Source organism: Takifugu rubripes, chromosome 4 (assembly GCF_901000725.2).
Source record: "Takifugu rubripes chromosome 4, fTakRub1.2, whole genome shotgun sequence".
NCBI classification, from domain to species: domain Eukaryota; kingdom Metazoa; phylum Chordata; class Actinopteri; order Tetraodontiformes; family Tetraodontidae; genus Takifugu; species Takifugu rubripes.
The window spans coordinates 15,131,100-15,154,426 of record NC_042288.1 but is presented as its reverse complement, the minus strand read 5'-3'; the positions used below and the strand labels follow the sequence as shown (position 1 = coordinate 15,154,426).

At 44.5% G+C, this 23,327-nt stretch overlaps 3 protein-coding genes and 1 long non-coding RNA gene across 5 annotated transcripts; 2 read left to right on the top strand and 2 right to left on the bottom strand.

Annotated features, from left to right (window-relative positions):
- The first annotated feature begins 205 nt into the window (after nucleotides 1–205).
- tmem63ba (transmembrane protein 63Ba) lies at nucleotides 206–16,879 on the top strand. Of its 2 annotated transcripts, XM_011603479.2 has the most exons (24): nucleotides 206–505; nucleotides 4,649–4,866; nucleotides 5,289–5,368; nucleotides 6,793–6,831; nucleotides 7,771–7,861; nucleotides 8,146–8,183; nucleotides 8,297–8,439; nucleotides 8,531–8,582; nucleotides 8,662–8,770; nucleotides 8,848–8,918; nucleotides 9,277–9,357; nucleotides 9,442–9,565; nucleotides 10,074–10,207; nucleotides 10,315–10,452; nucleotides 11,264–11,417; nucleotides 11,577–11,683; nucleotides 11,758–11,844; nucleotides 11,947–12,012; nucleotides 12,576–12,738; nucleotides 12,954–13,059; nucleotides 13,234–13,401; nucleotides 13,965–14,080; nucleotides 14,162–14,233; nucleotides 14,403–16,879. In XM_011603479.2, the coding sequence occupies exons 2-24, from the start codon at nucleotides 4,669–4,671 to the stop codon at nucleotides 14,580–14,582; spliced, it is 2,517 nt and encodes an 838-aa protein (XP_011601781.2). In that variant the 5' UTR covers nucleotides 206–505; nucleotides 4,649–4,668; the 3' UTR covers nucleotides 14,583–16,879. The 2 variants fall into 2 exon arrangements, with proteins under 2 accessions (XP_011601781.2, XP_011601782.2); XM_011603480.2 differs by lacking the exon at nucleotides 6,793–6,831.
- Nucleotides 5,824–6,447, bottom strand: LOC115249596 (uncharacterized). Its single transcript, XR_003888270.1, has 3 exons — nucleotides 6,262–6,447; nucleotides 6,042–6,176; nucleotides 5,824–5,945 (listed from the first exon to the last, which is right to left on the bottom strand). It is a non-coding gene; the product is annotated as an uncharacterized lncRNA (long non-coding RNA).
- Nucleotides 16,880–17,564: 685 nt separating the features above from the next.
- On the top strand, nucleotides 17,565–20,373 carry LOC101064087 (zinc transporter ZIP9-A). Its single transcript, XM_003964220.3, has 7 exons — nucleotides 17,565–17,797; nucleotides 18,416–18,521; nucleotides 18,606–18,761; nucleotides 18,845–18,898; nucleotides 19,010–19,095; nucleotides 19,169–19,303; nucleotides 19,682–20,373. Exons 1-7 carry the CDS (start codon nucleotides 17,702–17,704, stop codon nucleotides 19,940–19,942), a joined length of 894 nt encoding a protein of 297 aa, XP_003964269.1. The 5' UTR covers nucleotides 17,565–17,701; the 3' UTR covers nucleotides 19,943–20,373.
- A 370-nt stretch (nucleotides 20,374–20,743) lies between these two features.
- LOC105416392 (coiled-coil domain-containing protein 177-like) lies at nucleotides 20,744–22,711 on the bottom strand. The gene has a single exon (XM_029835388.1). The coding sequence runs from the start codon at nucleotides 22,551–22,553 to the stop codon at nucleotides 21,078–21,080; it is 1,476 nt and encodes a 491-aa protein (XP_029691248.1). The 5' UTR covers nucleotides 22,554–22,711; the 3' UTR covers nucleotides 20,744–21,077.
- Nucleotides 22,712–23,327: the final 616 nt, after the last annotated feature.

Genomic DNA, 23,327 nt, shown 5'->3' with positions numbered 1-23,327 from the left:
GTCTGTATCGGGTGTTGCTTTTTCGTCATGCACTCGGTGACTTTGCAGCTTTTAAGGTCACAGAAACCCACTGGGAGGGAATGAGGGGTAATTCCGCACCGACGCGAGCAAACACACTTCCGAACAGCAGGGGGCGGTGTGCTCCTTGACAACACGTCACGCCGAAATGAAGGAAGAAGAAGATATTTACGTCACGCCGATCAACTTCACAGCCTTCGCCTCCTGTTGGACTGGTTTGGTTAGCAGTCCCAGTTTCACCGGCTAATGAGGCACAACCGTGTCAGCTTAGGCGTCACATCGTCCTTCTCAGCGAGGAACTTAACCTATTGCAGTTAGATGGTCCCGTGTTTCTTTTTGGATATCGGGGAGCAACAGAACCCATTCTGACAGCCGACATTCAGCAGATAGTCTCCGTCTGTTTTTGCCAAATCGAAGCTAAGTTAGCTAACGTCTCGCTAGCTACTTATTATTAGCTATTTCCATTTCTGCTGGCTGTTATGACAAGGTAAGATATTAAAAGTGGTTGGTATTCTTATATTTCACAAAAAGGCGTCAACCGGCCGTTGAAAATGCGAAGCACTTGCCAACGTAGCTTGATATATAAGACAGTGGCTACTGTCAGAACAATAAATAAGTAAACACGTTCCGTTATCATTAGTCGCACTAATCGACAGTGGGCGAGCACATAAGCGGTAAAGTCAATCGTCATTCGAGCTCTGGCGAACAAAGACATTGGTGATATAAGATTCCTCTTTGTGTTTGAAATATAGCGGGTTATTTATTTATTTTTTTTGCATATGTAGCACTGTTTAGCTTCTCCCTAACAGACGCTCAATTGGTTTGTTTAGCCAGAGATTTTATTTTGCTACTCGTGATAATAAAATTGCTTTAGTCTCTCCATTTGCGAGATAGTAAATAGACGTTTGAAACCCAGAAGAGACATTGGACAGCAGATTTGGTTTAATCTGCTTGCGCATTTCACAACACCAGTGGTTTGACAGACTGAGCAGATAGCAGATGGAATATTTGGCATATCTCAGCACCTGTCTCCAGGAGATCAACGCTGCTGTTGAAAATAGCTAAATTAAACTTTGCACCTTAGCTTTATTATGACAAGGATGACCAACCAATGCTGGCCTGTGGAGATTAATGCTCTCTGTTTCCATTATCTGTGAAGGGATAAACATAAGCTGCCTGCTAGCCTGTATTTAGTTTTTTGCTGTGTAGCCAAACTGCTTGAGTGTCATAACCAGTAGATCCCCGTGATTTTCCTCAAATGCTACATGAGCTCCGTGGTTTGGAAGGTACATGGGCCTTGGCTTTTATTTGAATTCTAATGCCAGCTGTTCAGCTTTTTCTTTTCTCTTTCTCCAACAATCAGATCAGGTATTAAGATCATTTGCAGGCTAATAGCACCATTTGGTGAATTGGTGTATTTTTGAGATTGAGCTAAAGATCTAAAGATCAAAAGGGTCAATGAGGTTTTGAGACTTGATCTTTCAAGGATCAAAGGTCACAGGAGCGTTGATTTGGATCAACTTTTGTTACCGCTGTGCTGCGTTGTATCACAACTACCTAAGTCTACTGGTATTGATTCAGACTATTGTTAAAGGTCTGTCCCATTGACCAGCTTAAAGATAATTAAACTCTTCTTCATCAATGTCTCCTGACCGACTTGTTTCAGTCCCTATCCAATAAAAGTGCAGTAGAATATGTCTTGAGAAGGGCTGCCATGATTCAAAGCTTCTTCCTGAAGGTCTCAAGAGTTGACATGTTTCTGTACCACTCGATTTAATCCCATTTTGTAGCATTGCTTCAGTTTTCTCAACATTTCTAGCTTTTTCACTGGACGTGTATCTCAAGCAAAATACTTCCAACGTCCCCTTTTTTTGGGTCTGTCAGCTGTAGCATTTGCCCCTATAAGTTGCTTTTTTATGATATAACCCAGTTAAGTAACGTAAATGACATAAAATAAAGCTATTTGCATGTCCAGCATACTTAAAAACTGTATTTTTAAAAACTGGAAGATGTTCGTTGAGGCAAAGTGCCCCATATTTCCCAAAGTTCATGCTTGACTATTGGGTGCAATTTGCTTGACTAACACTGAAAGTAAATCGATGATTGTTTAGCGCCATGTATTTGGGGTTCTTACATCATTCGTTTCAAAAAGGTCCCTATTTTAATGACATGTGCCTTTGTTCTGCATTGATTTTGGTGACCTCTTTTCCACATTTTCCTTTCTCGTCGCGCATTGATGGGTGCAAAACGCAGGCTTGATGACTTATTTGCTCGTAGCTTGGACCAAGCAGTATATTTTCCTGCTGTTACATCATTTCTTCATTGCCTTATTATGGTCTGCCTTTATCGTACTACAAAGCTACCGAGTCTTCTACACAAAAGCAATCAGATGAATTCATTATTTTTTCCTCGTTATTGACATTAATGTTTAGTTTTGACAGCCCTAGTTTTTGAAACTGGCGTATGGGAAACACTCTTGTTATGTTCTATGTACTTTTAAGACCGTTCACATCTGTAATTCTCTTGTGCAGCAGCATTAGCAGTATCCTCGGGTTGAGCCTGGTGCGTTTCCCACCCTGTGGTCTCTGTTGGGTTATTGTTCCGCTCTGGCTGCCCCTCCACGGTGATGTCACAGGATTCCAGGAGGCAGATAAATGACTTAGTGTTAGAACAGATGAGCTGCATTGTGAAAGCCGTGGTTTGACTTAGTGGGATGAAGGGCAAATGTATTGCAGCGCCAATGTGAATATTACTTGTCAGAGAAGCTAGACGAGTCCTCGGGCCTCCTTTGATGATTTCTATGTCACAGTCTTGATCCAGACAATTGTAGTTGTAGATTGAGGAGGGTCATTAAGCTAATTGAGACCGTAGCTGTGTTTTGTAACCTTTTTGGCTGTTATGTAGCTATTGGGTTTTTTTGACTGGCAGGTTGCTGGGCTCGCCATTCAGCATTTGACTGCAGTCTGTTGGCCTGCAGCTGCCTCACACAGCATCCCAAAGACATGAAATCACGTGAGTTATAACCAGTGCTTAATGTTGAGGTCACGAGTTATCAGCAGTCACGCAGAGACGAGGGGGAATTCATGTTACATGAGGCAAACGGAGAATTACACAGGCTGTGCCGTAAATTAGAGGCCCCCTGATGCACGGCCTCGCTCATTTGAATCCCTCGATTGGGCAACAAACGCCCAGCATTCACCTTCAAATCAACTTTAAAGTTGAGTTTATCCAGCAGCCTGAAATAACTCTGAGTTACAAAAGGATTTTAATGAGATTTTCAGGAAATGTTGATAATAGCTCAGGAAAGAGCTGATTACATTTTGATGATGGTCTGGATTCTGGAGGAAGTTTGACTCTTGACTTTCCAAAGGTCAAAGTTCAAGGGGCTTTGATCAAAAAGCAACCTACCGTGTTGAGCAACGTTGTATTACTTCTGTCTGTATGTGTTCTACAGGTTTAAGTCACAGTATGTGCGGAAGTGTTTATTAAGATAAATGCAGAGAATATCAATGGCTAAAGTAGTAAATGTATATTTAACTGGGTTTATTATCGCTAAACTTAAAAAATGCTTTCTATACCGTAATGATTAGTGTGTATTTGTACTGTCCATTTCTTCCAATCCTCTGTTAAATAGTCACGTTAAATTTGTCTGTTGCACGAGGGCCACATGTGTAGCAGGGAGACGTCGACACGTTTTCAGGGGGAAACAAGTAAATGGACCAATGAGTAGAATGGTTTCTGATAGTTGCTCAGAATTATGTACAAAGAAAAGCAGCAGGAGGTCCCAGTAAGGTTTCGGTTTAGTGGTCTTTGTTTCCAAGAGGTCTCTTTATTGTGAGCTTGAGTGAGGTGGTACAGTTATGATAGATGATAGATGTTTGAGTCTGGAACAGGCTCCTTGTTCGGTCCAGCTCTCTCGGTCAGATGTTGGTCACTTCTTGGATGAACTACTCCTACCTGTAGTGCACGTGGCTCCGAAACCGTGTTGTACCATGTTCTCTCCCTGTTTATAGTGATCTGTGAGCTTTTGTGTGTGTGTGGGGCACAACAGAGCGGGTTTGGGTTCACACTGACCGTCACAGAATGTTGCTCTGCACAAGAGGCGTGCTGAGACCAGCACGCACAAGCTGTGTTTGTCATTAGGTGTGTTCAGTTATTTTAGAAATAATCACACCACAAAGGCTGTAAAGTTGATGCCATCTTCATGGAAACTGTATCCTTCACAGCCCAATTCATTTTAGATTTGCACTGAGAAGACTCACTCTTCACCTAAATGAGACTAATGCAACAAGATTTTATGGTGCAGTGAGAAATGGCACCGGCACACTTAGCATAATTATGCTGCCTCCTCTTCCAGGTGGCTTTAAGCACTGAGAATAGAAGTTATAGCATCATTTTAACTCATTGACAGCTGTCCTCGGCTCCATTTCAGAACTAACAGTGCGATGGGTTGCTTGTTTTATTTCTTTCCTTTAGGTCAAATGTCCACCCAGACTCGGGAATGCAAACCAATCACAATTCTCTCTTTTTCCACCGTCTCCCCTGTTGTGCAAGATCAAAGTGATCTCACCATGTAGATAAAATAAGCTTATCTGTCAGGCTTGTGACACGTGCTTTCTTTCGTCCGCAGGCTGTAAACATGCTTCAGTGATGTACAGAGTCTTGATATTGATAATGGCTATCTGGGGAGCGCAGGGATGCCCGGACACCGAGAGCTGTCCAACGCAGCCCCCCAACTCCAGCTCCAGGGACTTCTGTTACTCCGCCCGCATCCGCAGCACGGTGCTCCAGGGCTTGCCTTTTGGGGGAGTGCCTACTGTCCTTGCACTTGACTTCATGTGCTTTCTGGTAAGTCTGTAGTTTGATTTTGAGTCTCTCGTCTCGTCTTCCTAACCACTTGATCCCTTCCGGGATCACGGGGAGGGTCCACACTGGGCGAAGGCAGGTGCAGTCAGTCGCCCTATATGAGCATTTGTGGGTTTGGTACCTTGCTCAAGGGTACTTTGGCAGTGCTCTGAAGATGTTCTTCCCCTTCCCCGTCCACTGGGTCCCGAACCCAGAACCCTCCACTTCTCAGCCCAGTTCCTAACAGACTGAGCTACCACCCCAGATTTTGAGTGTTATTAAATCTCATCAACTCATGATTTCATGTCATTATTTTTTAACAGCGTGTGAACACGTAATGGTAAAAGTGATACTATTTCACCACTATTACGACTAAAACTGTTGTCGATTAAAGCACACACCTAACGAGTATCTTGTGCTCCCAGGTGCTGCTGCTCGTCTTCTCCTTCTTGAGAAAAGTGGCTTGGGACTACGGCCGGCTCGCTCTCGTGACTGACGCCGACAGGTAATTGAAACATGGCGATCTATTGGACACGATGACCCATTTTCTCCTTTAACCTTTGCCCAACATAGGATTTATTAGCGAGTGATTGCTCTTTCAAACAAATGACAAAAACGCTCCACATAAGGCCGATACTGTTGGAGCTGTCGTCACTGGTGAGTGAGGATGTATCTCGAGTGTCAAAGAAGATTTCTATTGTAGTGGCGGAGAAGCCACTGAGAGTCAGCTGTTGTGTAGCTTTCAATGAAATAGCTGACATGACTACATGTCCCAAGATTACTCGTCATTCCATAGGTTGTAATAAAAGTAGAAAACTCTCTTTAATATTTACCATCTTTCTGACCTAATAACGTACAGCATTCTGACATTTTATAGCATTTTTTGGCATTTTAAACAGTAAATTTGCAATTTAGTTGTAAATCCATCTTCATTTCAAATATCCACATATAAGAATCTCAATGGGAAACTTGATGAATTAACACTTGAACATAGGGACACTTGCAGAAAATTTGAATTGCCGAGTGGTTGAAAATGGTGGAAATCATGAAAGACATCGTTTGAGTCCTGTCTTTAGCTGCACCTACACGGTGGAGAAGACACATTAAAAAGGATCATCACAACTGCAGAAACGACAGATTTAAAATGTTGGGTTCCTTCCAGAAGGGGTGGTCCTTACTGGCTGTAAGATTTCCTCTTCACCGCGTGTGTCCTGTGTTGAGTAATTAGCTGGTATTCCGCACCTGGACCTGCGGCTCTTGGAATGCCTGCAGGACGTCATACTGCATTGTCTCCAAAGCGAGCGGCATCATTCCTGGGAGCAAAACCAAGCCATTGTCGACTTAACAAAGTGGCAAAAATAACTTAATAACAGAAAGATTTCTGCTGCATTTTTATACCAAAATATTTGATTTCCTGTCCTATCTCCTCTGGGTGCTGGTGGTATGTTTTGAAAAGAGCTTCCCGGAATTAAGTAATTGTTTTTAAGACTGCGCTTGGATGGTTCAGATCATTTCTGGATGTGAACCCTGGAAACGACGTGACACAGTGATCCGCCTCTCACATTCCCTGTTGTGTCTCTGTAACAGTGCAGTTTTACTGTTTTTGCAGGTGCCTGTGATCAGAGGAAGGGGTTGCAGCATGGTGGGCGGGTGGGCAGGGGGTTGCAGCTTTACACACAGTAATGGACAGGAAATGAAGTTTGTTGTCATATGAAAAGTAATTCCATGGGATCATTTACTCACTTATTGGAAACACTAAACGGTCTTTTGCTATTATTTCTAGTAGAACAAGGAGGCATCATGAGGTTTCTTAGCGTTCTAATGCTGTGACGTGCTTCGAAAAGTGTTACTTTGTAGCAGGACTTTGTTAACGGAACCGTTTTGACTTAACTAAGCTGAATGGTTTTGTTTTGCTTGTCTTTTCACAAGAATGGACCAGCGATACAGCCGCCTGGACGATCGGGAATAGTATGTCATCGCTCCGTCCTTGTGGTTTCCTTCTTTCCCACCACTATATTTAAGCTAACGTGTAACACCTGTTGACTCTGCCTGGACCCCTGTGTGATTCAGATTCAGCATATAGATCTTCCTCCTGCTGCCGCTGCTCATATTTCTCAGTGTCAGGCTCTTAATTATTCTTCTGTCTTTGCGTTGGGTGTCGCCGTCCTCTCTCCCTGTCCTAATCAGATCTGTCGACTAATCTCTATTGACCTCTTTATGAAGCACAACCTTCTTCTTTGTGAGCACACACAGCCTGAGCTGCACAGAGAGGTTGCTGACAGTGAGAGGTTATGCTTCTCTGACCCAGCTGGTTGGATGTCTTCTGGCTGTCCTTTCATGTCTTGCGTAGAACTGGTGCAGTGTTGAAATTCCAGCAGATCCACAGGGTCGCAGTGTTTGATTGGCATGGACTTAATCAATTCCTGAATTTCACAGTAATTGAATTCTCAGGTGTTAGAGTGAACAGGACCCCGTGGCACTACTGGACAGAATGTACGTACATTTACACATAGGTGAGCTGGGTGGGTGATCAGGGTATTCCATAGTTTCCACTGTTCTGCTATCTTGAGCTTTACCTTCTAACTTTAGAATCTTCCTCTAACAGTGATGGTGTTCTCTACCTGTGTGAAATAGCCTGTGCTTATAATGCTGCAGGAAATGTGGCTCCAAAGGTTTTTCCTGTGGTTGTCTGGGTAACCAAGTCAAATCCTGTGTACAGCCACACAGGATGAACAGGGGAAATCTCTGAAGCTCCTCTGCAGGCATATTTATAATTTATGTTTTGTGCTATAAGCCTTTGAATATTGTGATTGTAATCCAAATGTGTTGATAGAAAGGTAGTACTACTAAGCCTTTATGGTACTGTATATGATGATTTGAAAGTAATCCTTTGTTTTCTGCATCCAGTGTCGGCTCTGCAGCAACATCCGATGCGCCAGAACGCTACGAACGCCTCACCTCAGTTTCCAGCTCTGTGGATATTGATCAGAGAGATACAGTAAGTAGGCCACTTATATTGCATTAAAAAAAAAAAATACATTAGTTTCCCCTGCAACTGTTGTAGGGTCACCCAATCTCTAGATCAACGGTTCATTAAATCAGTTTATTAAATAATGGAACATTAGCACGACAGAAGTAACATGAGAGGTTTTCTGGATTTTATGCTTCAACAAATATTAATTCATTTGATTTTAACAATGACATTAGTCGTAGTTGGATCCCGACAGTCTATGTCAGATAGTTTATTGTGCTGGACTGTAACTCTCCTCGCTTCTATTTTAGGGATTCTGCTCCTGGCTCACAGCCATTTTCCGTATCAAGTAAGTCGGTGTATTGAAAACAGCGTTTGAATAAATGCTGATTCAGTTTGACACGAGTGCGTCTGTTTTCAATTACTGTCCTGTAGTTGACTCTATTTATGTGTTCTTTAAAGGGAGGATGAAATAAGGGAGAAGTGTGGAGAGGATGCAGTTCATTACTTGTCCTTTCAGCGCCACATTATTGGGCTGCTGGTAGTGGTCGGCGTCCTCTCTGTGGGCATCATCCTGCCGGTCAACTTCTCTGGAAATCTACTTGGTGCGTAAAATGGTCATAATAGAACACGTGTCGAATAAATCCGAACCAGTTGTGACTGTCTTGCTTCTTTCCTGTGTCTTTTTATTCACAGAAAATAATGCTTACAGTTTTGGTCGTACCACAATAGCTAATTTGGACACAGAGTGAGTTGGCAAACCTGCTATTTGATAATCTGCACCATGTAACGCTGTTGTTAATTCCCCTTTCACCTTTTTCCTGCAGTAATGCACTACTCTGGCTGCACACTACATTTGCATTTCTTTATCTGTTACTGACGGTGTACAGCATGAGACGACATACCTCCAAGATGCACTACAAAGAGGATGATCTGGTGAGAGGTTTCACAGTCCATGAGGTCCTCGTGCACACTGATGTGAACGTTGTTGCTAATGACGTATTTCCACGCAGGTGAAACGCACTTTATTTGTCAATGAAATCTCCAAATATGCAGAAGAGTCCGAGATCAAGCAACACTTTGAGTAAGGACTTTTATTTTTGTCTCTACGCACTATATTGTTAGCATTTAAGTCTGCTTTTAAATGGTGCACTGCTCTTCGTCCATGGCAGTAAGCTGCACATTAACTTCATTATGACGTTCGATAGCCGTGCCCTTTCCTGTTAGATTGTCCTGGCTGAGATGTCCGGGAGCAGACAATGATGGGTTTATTTGACTAATTGTCTCTAATTGAATCCAGATGAGCAGAATCATGCAGGTCATGTGTCAAGATGGTGGAAAACTAAAATAGGGCATGTGTTACTATTAGGAAACACACTTTTTTGTGTATTTATGGAGATAAATGTGCTGGGTTTTAATCTTCCTTCTTTGTTCTTTGACAGAAATGCTTATGAAAACTGCGTTGTACTGGAAGCTCGTATCTGTTATGATGTGGCCAAGCTGATGAATCTCAACTCTGAGAGGTAGAAATGTTAAGTATTTTGGTGCATTTGTATTTCTTCATGACTTCAGCCTCAGACTGACAGACGTACTGTTGTTCAATTCAGGAAAAAGGCGGAACGCAGCAAGAAATTCTTCATTGACCTGCAGGCTAAGGAGCACGTTACCACTATGATGAATCCAAAACCCTGCGGCCATCTTTGCTGTTGTATCATAAAAGGCTGTGAGCAGGTAGGTGACGTGTCACGGTCCAGCTATACTGCCACAGATTTGAAAAGAAAAGGCTGATATATGTTTTAAGCACATGTTGTCTATAATTACAACACAACATCATAGTGTGCTCAGCAATTTTATCAGTGCTTTTGCATTTTGCTTTAAGAGCTGCACATGTCACCAAAAACATCTTTATAGTAAAATAAACATTCATTTTTCAGCCTTAATATAATCATGAAGGGATGAAGCGCACTCAAAACATGGTGCATCAGTTTTTTCAAACGTTTAAACCATTTTGGTCTTCTTTCATCCATAAGATATCCATACGTATCAAACCTGTCGTCACCTCTAGCTTGTTTTCTTGCATAGATCTTCGCGGAACCTCACATTGTTAAACTACTTATTTTATGTACATTTCATTTATAGTCATTCTGTCTCAACATTCTAAAGTTTAGAATGTTGAGACAGAATTTTAGAATCTAAGCATTTGCTGGGGTACAAATGGTAACACTTGTGTTGTCCACAGGAAGAGGCAGTGAGCTACTATACGAAGCTGGAGGCAAAACTGAAAGACGAATATAGGAAAGAGAAAGAAAAGGTCAATAAAAAGCCGTTGGGAATGGCATTTGTGACATTCCAGAATGAGGCAATGACTGCCATGTGAGTACACTAAAGTACCATGCTAAAATCTGTATTCATCACACTTGTTTGTTTAGCTCACGGTCTCTTTTGTCTATTCTAACTCGTGGCTGGATGTTCCTCTTCAGGATCTTGAAAGACTTTAATGCTTGCAAGTGTCAGGGCTTTCACTGCCGTCGGGAGCCCAAGAGCTCCCAATTCAGCTCCAAACTTCAGACGTACAACTGGAGCGTCGGCTACGCCCCTGACCCACAAAATGTGTACTGGTAAGGATTTCTGACGTATAAGAAAATGGAGTTAGCCTGATGCTAAAATAAAACGCTGAGGGTGCGTGTCCAGGGAGGCCTACCAAATACTCTGCTGTACTAAGTCATCATGAATTTACAAGTTCAGGACCATCATAAATCTTGGATCGGACCATGCAGCCAAAGTGGGCCGTCTCGATGAGACACGGTGCCAATGCTGAGGTCCGTGTGCAGAGTTGAAGAACAGGAAGTGTCACTGCAGCACTCCACTAAGCTTTTAGGCACCTCTACTCAATAAGACAAAATTTTCCAGTCTTATGAAACAAAGACAAAAACTTTTGGGCTTGAAGCAGTTGCCCCCCCCCGACCAGTACCATCCCTACAGGGAAGCGTGGTGGTGGCAACATCATCAGAGCAAAGGGAAAATAGATTGGAGCAAAATACTGTTGACTAAAACCTGGTTCAGAGCGCTCGGGGCCTCAGACAGGGTTGAAGGTTTACCCCCCAACGACATCATCCTGGGGACAAACGGTGACTGACCCAACCAGTCTCGACACCAAGCATCTCTGGAGGCTTTAAAAAGGATTAAAAAAAAATCAAGTTTTCCCCTTTTTTTTATTGAACTTTTGATTACTGGATCTTCTTTTTTTGCCAGTAGGTAGTTAACTAAATGTGTAGTATTTTCTGTTATCCGGTTTTAAGAGGTGGTGTTTGAATCCTTAACTGAGAACTTTGATCTGCTCCGGACACCTGACAGTTTTTGAGTTGACGCTTGGTTAACGTACCTGCAGTTGTTTCGTTATTGTAAAGACGTCTAATAACTTCCCCCCAGGGAGCATCTGTCTTTGGGAGGTTTCTCCTGGTGGTGCCGCTGTTTAATCATCAACATCATCCTCTTCCTCCTACTCTTCTTCCTCACCACCCCAGCGATCATCATCTCCACCATGGACAAGTTCAATGTTACCAAACCAGTGGAGTATCTCAACGTGAGTGTTGGACTTTCAGGAAGTGCTTTTTTTGTGCTTTGCTACTCCTTCCTAGAGTTATCTTTACGGAACTGGATGTAAAACTGTTCAAATTCCTATTCAGAGAATGCAAAGACAATTCTGACACGCCTGTCTGTGCTCCTCTGTTGTGACTTGCAGAATCCGATCGTCACCCAATTCTTCCCCACCCTTCTGCTGTGGTCTTTCTCTGCCCTGCTTCCCACCATCGTTTACTATTCTGCCTTCTTCGAAGCGCACTGGACCCGGTATGAGTTGTGCCTGTTGTGAGTGTTCAGCTGTTGGCGATGATCTCCGATTTATTCTGAATGTTTCCTTTCAGATCAATTCAAAATAGGACGACGATGCATAAATGCTACACTTTCCTGATCTTCATGGTCTTGTTGCTTCCCTCTCTGGGACTCAGCAGGTATTTTTGTTATTCCTGTTTTTAAAACTTATTGTAAAAGTAGATTAATTGCTACCTGTCATCCATGTCTCATCCAGTTAATTCATTTTTGTTTCTTTCCAGTTTGGATCTTTTCTTCCGCTGGCTGTTTGACAGGAGGTTCTTGGCAGATGTGAAAGTCAGATTTGAGTAAGTAGCAGAAGTATTAGTTCATCTTTAGTCTGATTAATGTGGTTTGGGTTGTTTTATTTTTAACAAAATCATTAAAAATAGATTTTATGAATTTCCGAAAGTATGCTTGGAAGTTGATAAAAGAAACAAGTGGAGTGTTGGAACCACTCAGAGTTTAGTGTTGACAAAAGCAACTCTTGTGAACAAGTCTAGATTCAATCATCAGAGAGGGAGGAAGCTCCAGGATCAGAGGGTCAAGCACATACTGCATGACGATGGTGAAAGGTCACGCTTCAGCTCCGATTCTTCATGATCCAGATGATTCTGCCTGTTAATTTTGTTTGTAGAGAATTGATTAGATACGACTTCCCTTTGCTCAGCACTAAGGTCAACAGTAGCATCAGCAACCATGTGGAGCAAAGAAAAAATGGACTGTTAACTTCCAATATTGTTCAAAAAGACAGTTTGGGCTCATAATCTCTGCTAATCCCACAGATATACAATTTACAAAGAAGGATTTCCCTAAAAATCAACAATAATCCTGACTTAATTCTCTGCATTTGTCTTTCCATCTACTTTAGGTGTGTGTTTCTCCCTGATAATGGAGCCTTCTTTGTGAACTACGTCATTGCCTCCGCGTTCATCGGTAACGCCAACGACCTGCTGAGGATCCCAGGGTTGCTCATGTATATGATCCGCCTGTGCTTGGCGCGTTCGGCAGCAGAGAGGAAAAATGTCAAACGGGTTTGTGTCCAATTACCGGCCAACTTATTCCAACCGCTCATTGATTGCTAATAAGAATCTTGCCTTAAGAGTTTAATAATGCCAGCTTGTCAAAGTTAGTTTCCCTCCACCTTGAACTAAGTCCTCCCTTTTCCTCCCGTGTAAGCATCATGTGATGAAACGAAGATCTTTGGACTTGTAGTTTCTTTAATTATGACATCATTGTGTTTCTGTAGCACCAAGCCTATGAGTTCCAGTTTGGGGCAGCTTACGCCTGGATGATGTGTGTCTTCACTGTTGTTATGACCTACAGTATCACCTGCCCCATTATCGTCCCCTTTGGTGAGTTTTATCGCATCGCTGCTACGTCACACAGGGCCATCGCTGATCGAGTTACTGGTGACTGGACACACATAAAGCAGAGAACCTTTGGTGATTCTGTTCTGTGCTGTGCAGCTTATTAGCCAGCCTAATGGGATTATTTCCAGTGATTGTTTATCTCTCGTCTCGGCGCAGGACTGATGTACATGTTGCTGAAACACCTAGCAGACCGCTACAACATGTACTACGCTTATTTGCCAACCAAACTGGACAAGAAGATCCATTCTGGAGCCGTCAACCAAGTGGTGGCTGCGCCTATACTTTGTCTTTTTTGGCTTCTTTTCTTCTCAACTGTTCGCTCGGGTAAGATGGAAGCTCCACCAGGTCTCCTGGCAATAAGGGACAGAGCCTTTTTTTTTAGCATTATTGTGGTTTTTTGTCATCAGAACTTAGAAAAACTCTTTTAGAATTAAATGGCTGAATCCAAAGACTATTTAACTTCTTTCCTCGCCAGTTTGCCAACGTCATAATACAATGACCTGATCGTGAAGAGTGCTACGGAGTGTATAGAGAATTAACATTTGAAACAGCCACACAGTCATTTTAATCAAGTACTCGTGCGCTTCTGTAAACAATAAACTTTCCTCTGCTTTGGTGGAGCTTCATGGTTACACCCATCAGTGTGTGCACACCTGCCAGTGGGTGTAAAATCAAATAACAGTCAAGTAAGCAGCCAAAACTGACGTTTGGGAAGATGGAACCCAATATCTTTGTTAATACAAAATCAGCATATAAAGAAAAGTCAGTCATTCCCCTTCTGGAGTTTCGCAATATTGGATTAAAATCAAAAAGCTCACCTGCCTGTCCAAATATTAATCTGACTGTATTCATGTTAAAAACGACACTCTCTGCTTTTCTGAATCCAGGATTTTCAGCTGCGACCTCCATGTTCACTTTCATTGTTTTGATCATCACCATCATCATCTGCCTCTCTCACGTCTGTTTTGGACATTTTAAATATCTCAGTGCTCACAACTACAAGGTAATAAAATCTCTTATGGACACTGCTCAACATCTCAAACTGCACCAGTATCATATTACTGAGCACATGTTGTCTGCCTAGATCGACTCTCAGGACGTGGATGGGTTAGAAAGCGGGCCCTCGGTGTGTCCTTCTGCATCCAACAAGGCCGCTGTACGTCCCCACTCCTTTGTTTTTAGGAGGTTTTTCCACATAATCCTGTATTTTAAGTTCAAATACTGACCAGCTTACAGCGTTTGAAAGCGTTTTCTTTGTAGAAAGCAGATGTCCTAACTTTTGGAGCTTAAACTTGATGTGTTCTGTCTCATTTCCACACCCGCAGCAAATGTACATCGCTCAGGTACTCCAAGACCCGAACTCGGAGGAAGCAGGTTCGGGCAGCGGCGAGGACGACGGCCAAGGTTCGTCGCAGGACGAGGAAATAATCAATGTGCAAAACGGCCTGAACGCAGACTTCCAGTCTGGTGAGGACAGCCTCATCGATAATGAAGTGCGGCACTGATTCCGACGGCCCAAAACCAAGGACCCTCGAGTATGACTTGAGGAGTGCACTGATTTCGTGTAACAGAACATTCACAGAAGGAGCAGTTCTCCAAAGCATCTCGACCTCCGCGGAGGGACTTCACACTAACGAGCACAGTCTCCCAAGGATTAAATGGACCATTTCTCAGGGACCGTTCACTGGGTCTCACCAAATTTCTGTCAAACTCCTGTCTGACCTGCAGAGGGAATTTCCTCACACTGCAGGGTCATCATCATTGTCCTGCTACCGCTAAGGCACACCCCTAAACACTGCACACGGACCCATGGAAAAAGAGAACGAGAGACTAAATGAAGAATATTTTGCCTTGTCTTGTTAGGGAAAATAGACTCTATCTGTATTTTCTTAACATTATTGCACTTAAAGTGAAACCTGTCTTATAAGCTCAAGTTTCAGCAAGGTACTGTGCCACAGCATACCTTCAATTTTCAAGTGTGACGCGATCTTCCTGCAATCCTAAGCCAGTGTTTCTAAAAATCTGCCCTACTTTAGATGCTTCCTCGTGAATAAGCATCCTGTGTGAGAAAGACCCGTTTTCCCACAGAAATGGTTCTTCCGATTCCACAAAAGCCTTTCTGAAGTGTAAAAGAAAACGTGTAAAATTAACGCTACCTACACTCCTGGATGGTTGGACGATGTACAGCTACATTTATAGATGCCAGCTTGTTTTGGCTAGTTTTTTATTTGTCAGCCATCAAGCTTGAACTACCCCAGAACTGGAATCTTTTGGCACATTACACTGACATTGAACATTGTGACACATACCCTCTGAGCCAGTGTTGGGACATGCTGTTGAATTGATGCTACTGATACTGCCCCCTGTCGGGGCAAGTCGGCCACTGCAGGTGGACTGTGTGCCCACTGACTGCGAGTTGCTCAGAGGGTGAGAGAAAAGCCTTTTGAATATTTCTGGGTCAGTTTTGAGTATTCAGTGTGACTGCTTGTCTATATAATTTTTTTTTCTGTCCGTATGTTTACACCTGTCTTTAGAGTTAATCAAATTAGTTCTCAGTTTGGGTGGCTAATTCATCTCTTATTGCTTAGGCCTGTGTCAAGACCTTATTAATGTTGACATTAATGTTGCCCCTCTTGAAGGTAGCAGCCTCTAGTGGTCATCAAGCATTGTTACAGTTCTCATTCATTGAGGAGATATAGGACTTGTAACAGAAAAGGATTTGGCATGGAATCCATGGCTCTAGATCCACAGAGACACTTTCTGTTTTTTTCTTTATGTAGTTCAACACTAATACACCCTCTCATCCTCTTGTGTTATTTTAAGTTGTCCAGACTAAGCATCAGCTATACATTGCAGCTGCTCATCTACCAAGTTTCTCCCCCCCCCCCACATTCCCACTTCACCTTAATCATGTAGTTCCTGTGTTCTAACGACGCTGACATTGAGACACCATCTGTGGTAACTTGTTCATGACCTCGCTCTGGAAATATGCTTGTTTGTGCTCAGATTCCAGCTGAAGCTGCTCTATGGGTTATGGACATTGTTGGTTTAAAGCAAGGTAAAGTGCTGTGATACCACTATGGTCTGCTACTATATGGATCAGTTACTATAACAAATGAAGCATGTGTTGTCCAGCTGCTCAGAACCATTATGGAAATTATGCACTAATCTCACATTCACTTGAATGATTGACAGGAGTGAGCGAGACGGAAACAATGGTGTAACAAACTGATCGTAAGTCGATGTGTAGGGAAGAAGCCAAACCTGAACGCCCTCCGCAGCTCGGCCCGTCTGAGTCGGCCTGAGGATGAGAAACGCATTTAGTTGAATTTCTGTCGGATGAAAAATTGGTATTTATGGTACCAACATCAACGTTTGTCACCATTGGGCCTGTCCCTCTTCTAGTCATGATAAAGTGATTTTAGTTTTTATACCTCTTTTTTTTTTTTTTATACCTCTAAATGTGTCCTGTCAAAAAAGATTAAAAAAAAAAAAAAAAAGTGGCATCTCCAAATTGCAGCGCTTGAACACTAAATGTTTAATTCCACAATATTTGGTAACAATGATGGACATGGCTTGTGTTATAGTGTGATCCGTGTATTTAAACAGCTACAAAACAACTATAACTAACCAGTAATTGTATGTGTTCTACTATAACCAAACGTAATGGTGTCGTGGCATTTCACATGGGTACAGATCTACAACCTACAATAGTTTACTGTAACATTTTGCTAAGTCTGGTATCCTCATAAAATCCATTTTTTCTAGACATAATATAGAAGACGAAGTTGCTGGAAAGAAAGAAGCGTTTGTCTAAGATCAGTTTGTTCTCACAGTATACGCGGGATAGATAGGTAGTTAAAATGTCTGTGTTTCTATATGTGCACAATTAGAATGTATCTCTGCTTAACTTGTTTACTTTCAGATTTACTGGAGATGGAAGAATAACATCTCGATTTTATCCTTATTTATTCTTTCCAAATGTCCATCCGCACAACTGATGCGTAAACAGTGTAACACCCCCCCCCCCCCCCCCCCCCCCCATCCCATTCAACAATAAAATGAATTGAGTTTCAGTACGTTTCTCTTGTGTGTTTAGCTGTTTAGGCCTCATTTCTCTTTTGTAACAGATAGTGAGAGGCCATAGTTAGAGCTGTTACAGAGAATCTCTTGATCTCTCTTTTCTTGGGTCATGTGATCAACAGCAGACTTGAGTTGAGCTCCAGGTTGCGAGAGAAACTTTGTTATTGGGCAACTAGAAGTGAACATGACCAATAAACTTGGTACTTTTGAGGTTGACAGTGTGGGAACAGCTCAAAATCAGTCTTTGAGAAAGTTTATCCTGCTGGGAACAAAAGAACCCAACAATTATCTGCCTTTTATAATAAACGTTAAAGTTTTATGTGAACATCAATAAATATTGTAATAGTCTTGAGCAAGGCTGGATAAAGTGGGCGGCGTTGCAGTTGCCAGCGTGTGCCGCTAGGCGCCGCTGCTCGGGGAGAAGGTTGAGCCAGATGTGCAGCCAAACATCGGGGAGAAGGAGACGCGACGTGGAGACCGTCAGATTTCTCAGGTTTCAGGAGTGTCTGACTAAAAATGTCTCCCAACTGAGTCGGGAATCATGGACGGAGGGCTGACGGTCACTCTGATATCCGTCGCAATGTTCGTGGGATGTTTCTTACTCGGCTTCACTCCGCTGTTGTTCCGTCTCTCTGAAGTAAGTGTTTTCTTTTTCAGCCACCTACTCGGTTAGCGGGGAAACTGGTGCATCACGCACTGTCTATGCCACGCACTGACTTTTTCACGCAAGTGACCTCGCTCACGTTCACAAATAATTGTCAGAGGTTGGTTTTTTTTGGGTTTTTAAAAAAAAAAAATCGGACTGGAGCGCATTTTGACGGACTGTCCGTGAACGCACCGTCAACTTTAACATGAAACGTGAGCGCGTGATCAGGACATTAAACGGGACAAATGATAACATTTATCATAAATACTCCAACTCTTTGGACTGTAGTTCAAACTGAATTCATATAATCTAAGAAAAATGTGGAGGAAAAGAAAAAAAACGCATCTTAGAGATGTAATACAATAATTTAATAGCAAAGTTGTATCTTGTGTTTGAATATGTATGTAATTATAAATATATCAGTTTATTTATATAGAACAACCATTAAAGTCCACAAAGTGCTTCAGAACACACAAAACATGTCGATAAAATAATCAAATGAAAGACAGGTAAAACCTGATTTAAATATCAGTCTGCCTGGCTCTAAAGTTGTTTGCCTAGTGATTCTGGGTAGGATCAGATCAGCTGAGGGCCTGCGTCCTTCTTCAGAAAAGCCTGCAGTTGGTGTGTATCCTGGGGGCTGGACTCCTGTGTGGTACAGCACTGGCCATCGCCATCCCAGAGGGGGTGAGTTTACTGCAAGAATCGTACCGAGGTGAGGATTGCGACCCTTGACCCGAACAGGTAACCCAGCTCACCGCCCTGTCCTCACTACCTGTCCCTCATTGTCTCTCAACAGCATCATCCTCCCCTGCTGCCCCACTACCAAGTCAGACTTCCAGTACCTCCCCGGACCCGGGGATTCCAGCTCGGGTGCTTATCGGATTGGCTCTAACGTTCGGTTTCACCCTCATGTTTGTGGTGGATCAGATCAGCACGTATTTGTCCATACGAGGCCAGTTGGCTTTATTGTCCAGAATGTTACCTTAACTGACAAAATCTCTGTTGGTTTTTCTAATTCAGTTTGTCTCGTTTCAGGCCTGAAGGGTGTGAACATTACAGCCACCGTGGGTCTGGTGATACATGCTGCAGGTACGCTGTCATTCAGCCTGCGAATAACCGCTCCAGCCTGGATGACCTGGCGCTGTTTTTCCATCATGCAAAAACCTCAAATAAACTGATTTGGCTTTCGTTTGCATACAGCCGACGGATTTGCTCTCGGTGCGGCCGCGGCGACGGGGCAGGTGACCGTGCAGGTGGTGATATTCCTGGCTGTGATTCTACACAAGGTGAGGCGTTCTCTGAGAGCACAGCCCTGCCAAGCGATGGATCGCATCACTGTCCATCTCTGCTGTCTCGTAGGCGCCTGCAGCCTTTGGTCTGGTCTCCTTTCTCATGCATTCAGGCCTCGAGAAGAAGCACATCCAGGGACACCTGCTGGCCTTTTCTGCTGCAGCACCTGTCTTCACCATCGCTACCTACTTCATATTACAGGCAGTATGTGACCAACGCCATTGTGCATGACCTACATCTACATTAGGTTCTGTTTTCAGGGAACACTTCGTCCTCTTGACTCTCCCAGTCCTCTCAAACAGCACTCCACTTGATTACCAACAGTAATTTGTTGTGCACCATTCACCTAGGTCAGATTAAATGGCAAAAGACAAAATGTTAGTGCTTTAGGATGACATTCAGGCAACGCAAAAGCCATTTTAGCAACTGTTGAATGACTGAGGTTTTTTTTTCTTATTACAGTCGAGCTGGTCACACCTTGTATTTGGGCACATTTGATCTAGACCTCTGAAATTCTAACAGTTGTCTGTGTGACATTGGGGTAAAAAACATCTTCAGGCCATTATATTTTGGTGTTTGCAGTCTGGGAGTTCGACGCAGAGCCAGCTCACCTCCACAGGTGTGGGAATGCTCTTCTCAGCCGGGACGTTCCTGTACGTGGCTACGGTGCACATTCTCCCTGAGGTCAGCAGCAGTGCGGCGGTTCAAAAGACCTCTGACCTCCAGCTGGAGGAAGGAGCTGAGGGCCACCAGCAGCAGCCCCTGGGGCTCACTCAGAGCATCACTCTCATCATCGGAGTGGGACTGCCGGTGGCGTTGGCTCTCGGGCTGAAAGATGACTGAGGAAGTTCACGGCGTCGGCACGTCTGAGCGTACCTCAGCCCGGCCTGGCGGGTGAAGCAGGGCCAATCTACGACTCCCACTGGACTCCAGCTCAGAATCAACAGAGACAAGAAACAGCGGCTGTGGGGAAGGGGGCGGTAGGTTGCCCAGGAGACGAGGCCTTGGCAAAATACAGAGCCCTCAGCCTGTGCAGCAGGATGTGGAACGGGATGCTGGCAGGAGGGGCCAAAAACGATGGTACGACTTCCAATCACAGAGGACTGACCACCCCAGCAGGGTTATTTATGTTCTTAAGCCTCTTATTATTTTAGTTTACTATTTTGGTTTTCACTCTTGTGTCACAGGGAACTAAAATCCAAATGCTCCAAGTTAATTAAAAACTTAAACCAGGACATAATACATAATAAAATGTAAACCGATGCAGCAAACAACTGTGGTTTTGGTTCCCACTGTGTCAAAACAACAAAAACCATCAAGATCAGAAGTTTTAACAGGTTTTAATTCCAGATCTTCTGCTTTACCTGTGGGTAGAAAAGTGCTTCTAGTGCAATATTAATTGATGTTGATAAGGACCAAACGGAGATTCAGGTGAACAGTGCAGAAACAGAGCCCACCCCTCAGAAATGTCCTTGAATTCTTAATCTGTGATCCTATAAACCACTGCTGGTTACTCATATCAGATCAGAAGCACTGAGGTCAGAGTCCAAGCATGTCAACCCCCAATTAATCTCTCCTGCTTCCTGAAATGGAACAAAAAAAACATGCTATTGCTGCTAAAGACGATAATAGTACATTAAAATGGAAGAAATTGCTTTTCAAAATGAAACATGCACATTTTCAGCTAAAAGATCAAAGATTTTGAGATGTGATTGATGTGAGACTGAAGCATAAAAAGGTGTTATTTTATACTGATGTTTGCACTTAGGAATGACGGTGGCTCAGTTTCTAGGGGATTGGGCTGAGAAGGTGTTCTGGTAGTACCAGGGACCCCAAAAGGGATAGAAAGAAAAAACGTATCCAGTATAATAAAATAATGTGTACTTCATAGATGACTCTTACTAAAACTAGTGTGAAAAGGCGGGTGCCCGCGCACGCTCGCGTGAAGCACTTCAGGCTGTTGAGGCGTCACTCATTTTCAGAGTTTCATGTTTGCGAGGGAGGCCGACAGCTGAGCCTCCAGGGCCATCCTGTGGAAGCTCCTCCTGCACGTCTGCTGCCTCACTCTCTCCCTCATGTGGAAGGAGGCCCGGGCCAGCCTGCGAGCCTCCTCCTGCAGCTGCTCCCTCTGCCTCCGCAGCCTCTCCCTTCGCCACTCCTTCGCCCAGATGCAGCGCTCCCTGACCTGCCTGGCCTCCTCCTCTTCCCTGCGGATCCTCTCCCTGAGCATCCCGTGGCAGAGCTGCCTGCGCCTGTTGCGCTCCTTCACCTGCTCGGCTCTGTCCCGGGTCCGGGCGAAGGTGAGCAGCGCCGCCCTCTCCGTGCGCTGCTGGCTCAGCCGCACCAGGGTCTGTTTGTAAGTCAGCCGTCCGACCCGTCGCGCCTCTGCCCTCCCCCGCGCTCTCTCGATGTTGTGCTCCTCCTGCACCGCCCGCTGCTGCGCCTCCTTGTGCCGCTCCTCCGTGGCCTCGGCGTGCTTCTCGCAGGAGCGCCGGAGCTTCCTCTCAAGTTCTCTCCTTCGGTGCGCCGCCTCTTCCTCCACCCGCCTCTCCGCCTGCTCTTTCAGCAGGACGTGCCGCAGGATCTCCTGGTGATTCCTCTCTTCCAGCTGTCTCCTCTTCTTCTCCACCTGGGTCCGTTTGCTCCTCCAGGCCTTCTGCTCCCTCTCCACCGCCGCCCGTCTCTCTCTGTCTTGTCTTCGTTTTTCCACCTCCTCCTTCTCCCTCAAGTGCTCCTCTTGACAATGTTTGCGTGCACACGCCTCCTTCCGAGCAGCGTTCATGTTCTCTTTGCGCCTTGCCTCCACTTCCTCCTTCACTCTCCTACATTTGTCCTGCTGCAGCTGCACCTCCTTCTCACGCTGTCCTATGGTCTCTGCCTCCCACTGCTGTCTCGTCCTCCTGCGGGCCTCCAACTCCTCCTGCCATCTCTGCATGTTCTTCTTCAGTTTCTTTAACCTCTCCTTGTCTTCCTCCACCCTCTGTGCTTCCTCCTTCCTGTGCGCCTCCTGTCGCTCCTGCTCCTGTTTCTGACTGTGTTTCAGGGAGTCTTGCTCCTCTTGGTGCTTCAGCAGCATGAGTGCTGCTATCTTGCGATCTCTCTCTGACAAAGACACACACATCTCCTCATTGATGTCCTTGGTCAGTCTCTCCACTTTCATCTCTATTGCCTTGGGGTATTTCAAGTCTCCCAGTCCAAAGCTGCACCCTCTGGTCCTGCCTGGGTGGTCAGCAGCTGAACAGGACCTGCTGGCCGGTCCACCTTTAATGCACAGATCTGCATATTGAACGGGTCCTGTTGTGCGTCTGTCCCTTTTATAATCTTTCACTTCCGGGCCGGAGACCTGGCTGTCATTGCATTGCAACCTGTCCCCAGCCGCCTCTGTAATCCTTCCCCTCTCCTCCTGCCGCGTTTGTAAAAGTCGTCTTCTTTCTTTTTCGTAGGATTCGTGCATGAGTCGCACTGACTCAAAGGGCAGCACATTCCGCTCCGCCAGCCGCTCGTTCAGCGATTTAATCAGGAGTTGGACCGGCCTTAAACCGAGGCGCGCACAGGTCGGCACAGAGCGGGGTTGCCGACTCCCCTCCGCTTCTGACGGGGGGAGATCCCGACGAAGCACCGATGAGGTCCCATTGAGCTCCCCCATCGCGAAAGTGCACCAAGAAAACAAACAAACCTGCAGCCACGTTTCAGGTGTCACGAGCTTCTGCGTCCTTGTGCAGTCTCTCAGCGTGGAGGTCAGGCAGGGATTACCATGCTCAATGCAGCTCAATATTCCTATAGGCCAGCTCCACTGTGCTTAAAATAAATAAGCTGAGGTTGTTGATGTCGTTCAATTAGAAAGAAGGAAAGAAAGTCAAGTTGTCTTGTATAAACGCACAGCTGGAAGAGACATTAAGCAGGGACGGGAGAGTGTCAATCATACTATGCCGACGCCAAACCCCGCCCCCTCACCTACAAAAATCGTTTGCAGGCATAGTTATGGAGCGCTTGTATTCTATTACAGGGACATTTGTAAACACATGACGACGATAACTAAATGTTACCGATCTCTCGATAAGTAACTCAGCTCGTCGTGCAGCGATTACAGCTTTGCGTAGCGCGCAGAACTAAGCCAATCAGGGGAGGCGGAGTTTGGCGTCTCGTTGCCGTGACAACCAAACAACACTTTTTTTCTAAAGAGAGGCGAAGTTCCGCCTACTTGTAGCGCGCCCCCTGGAGGTAAGTA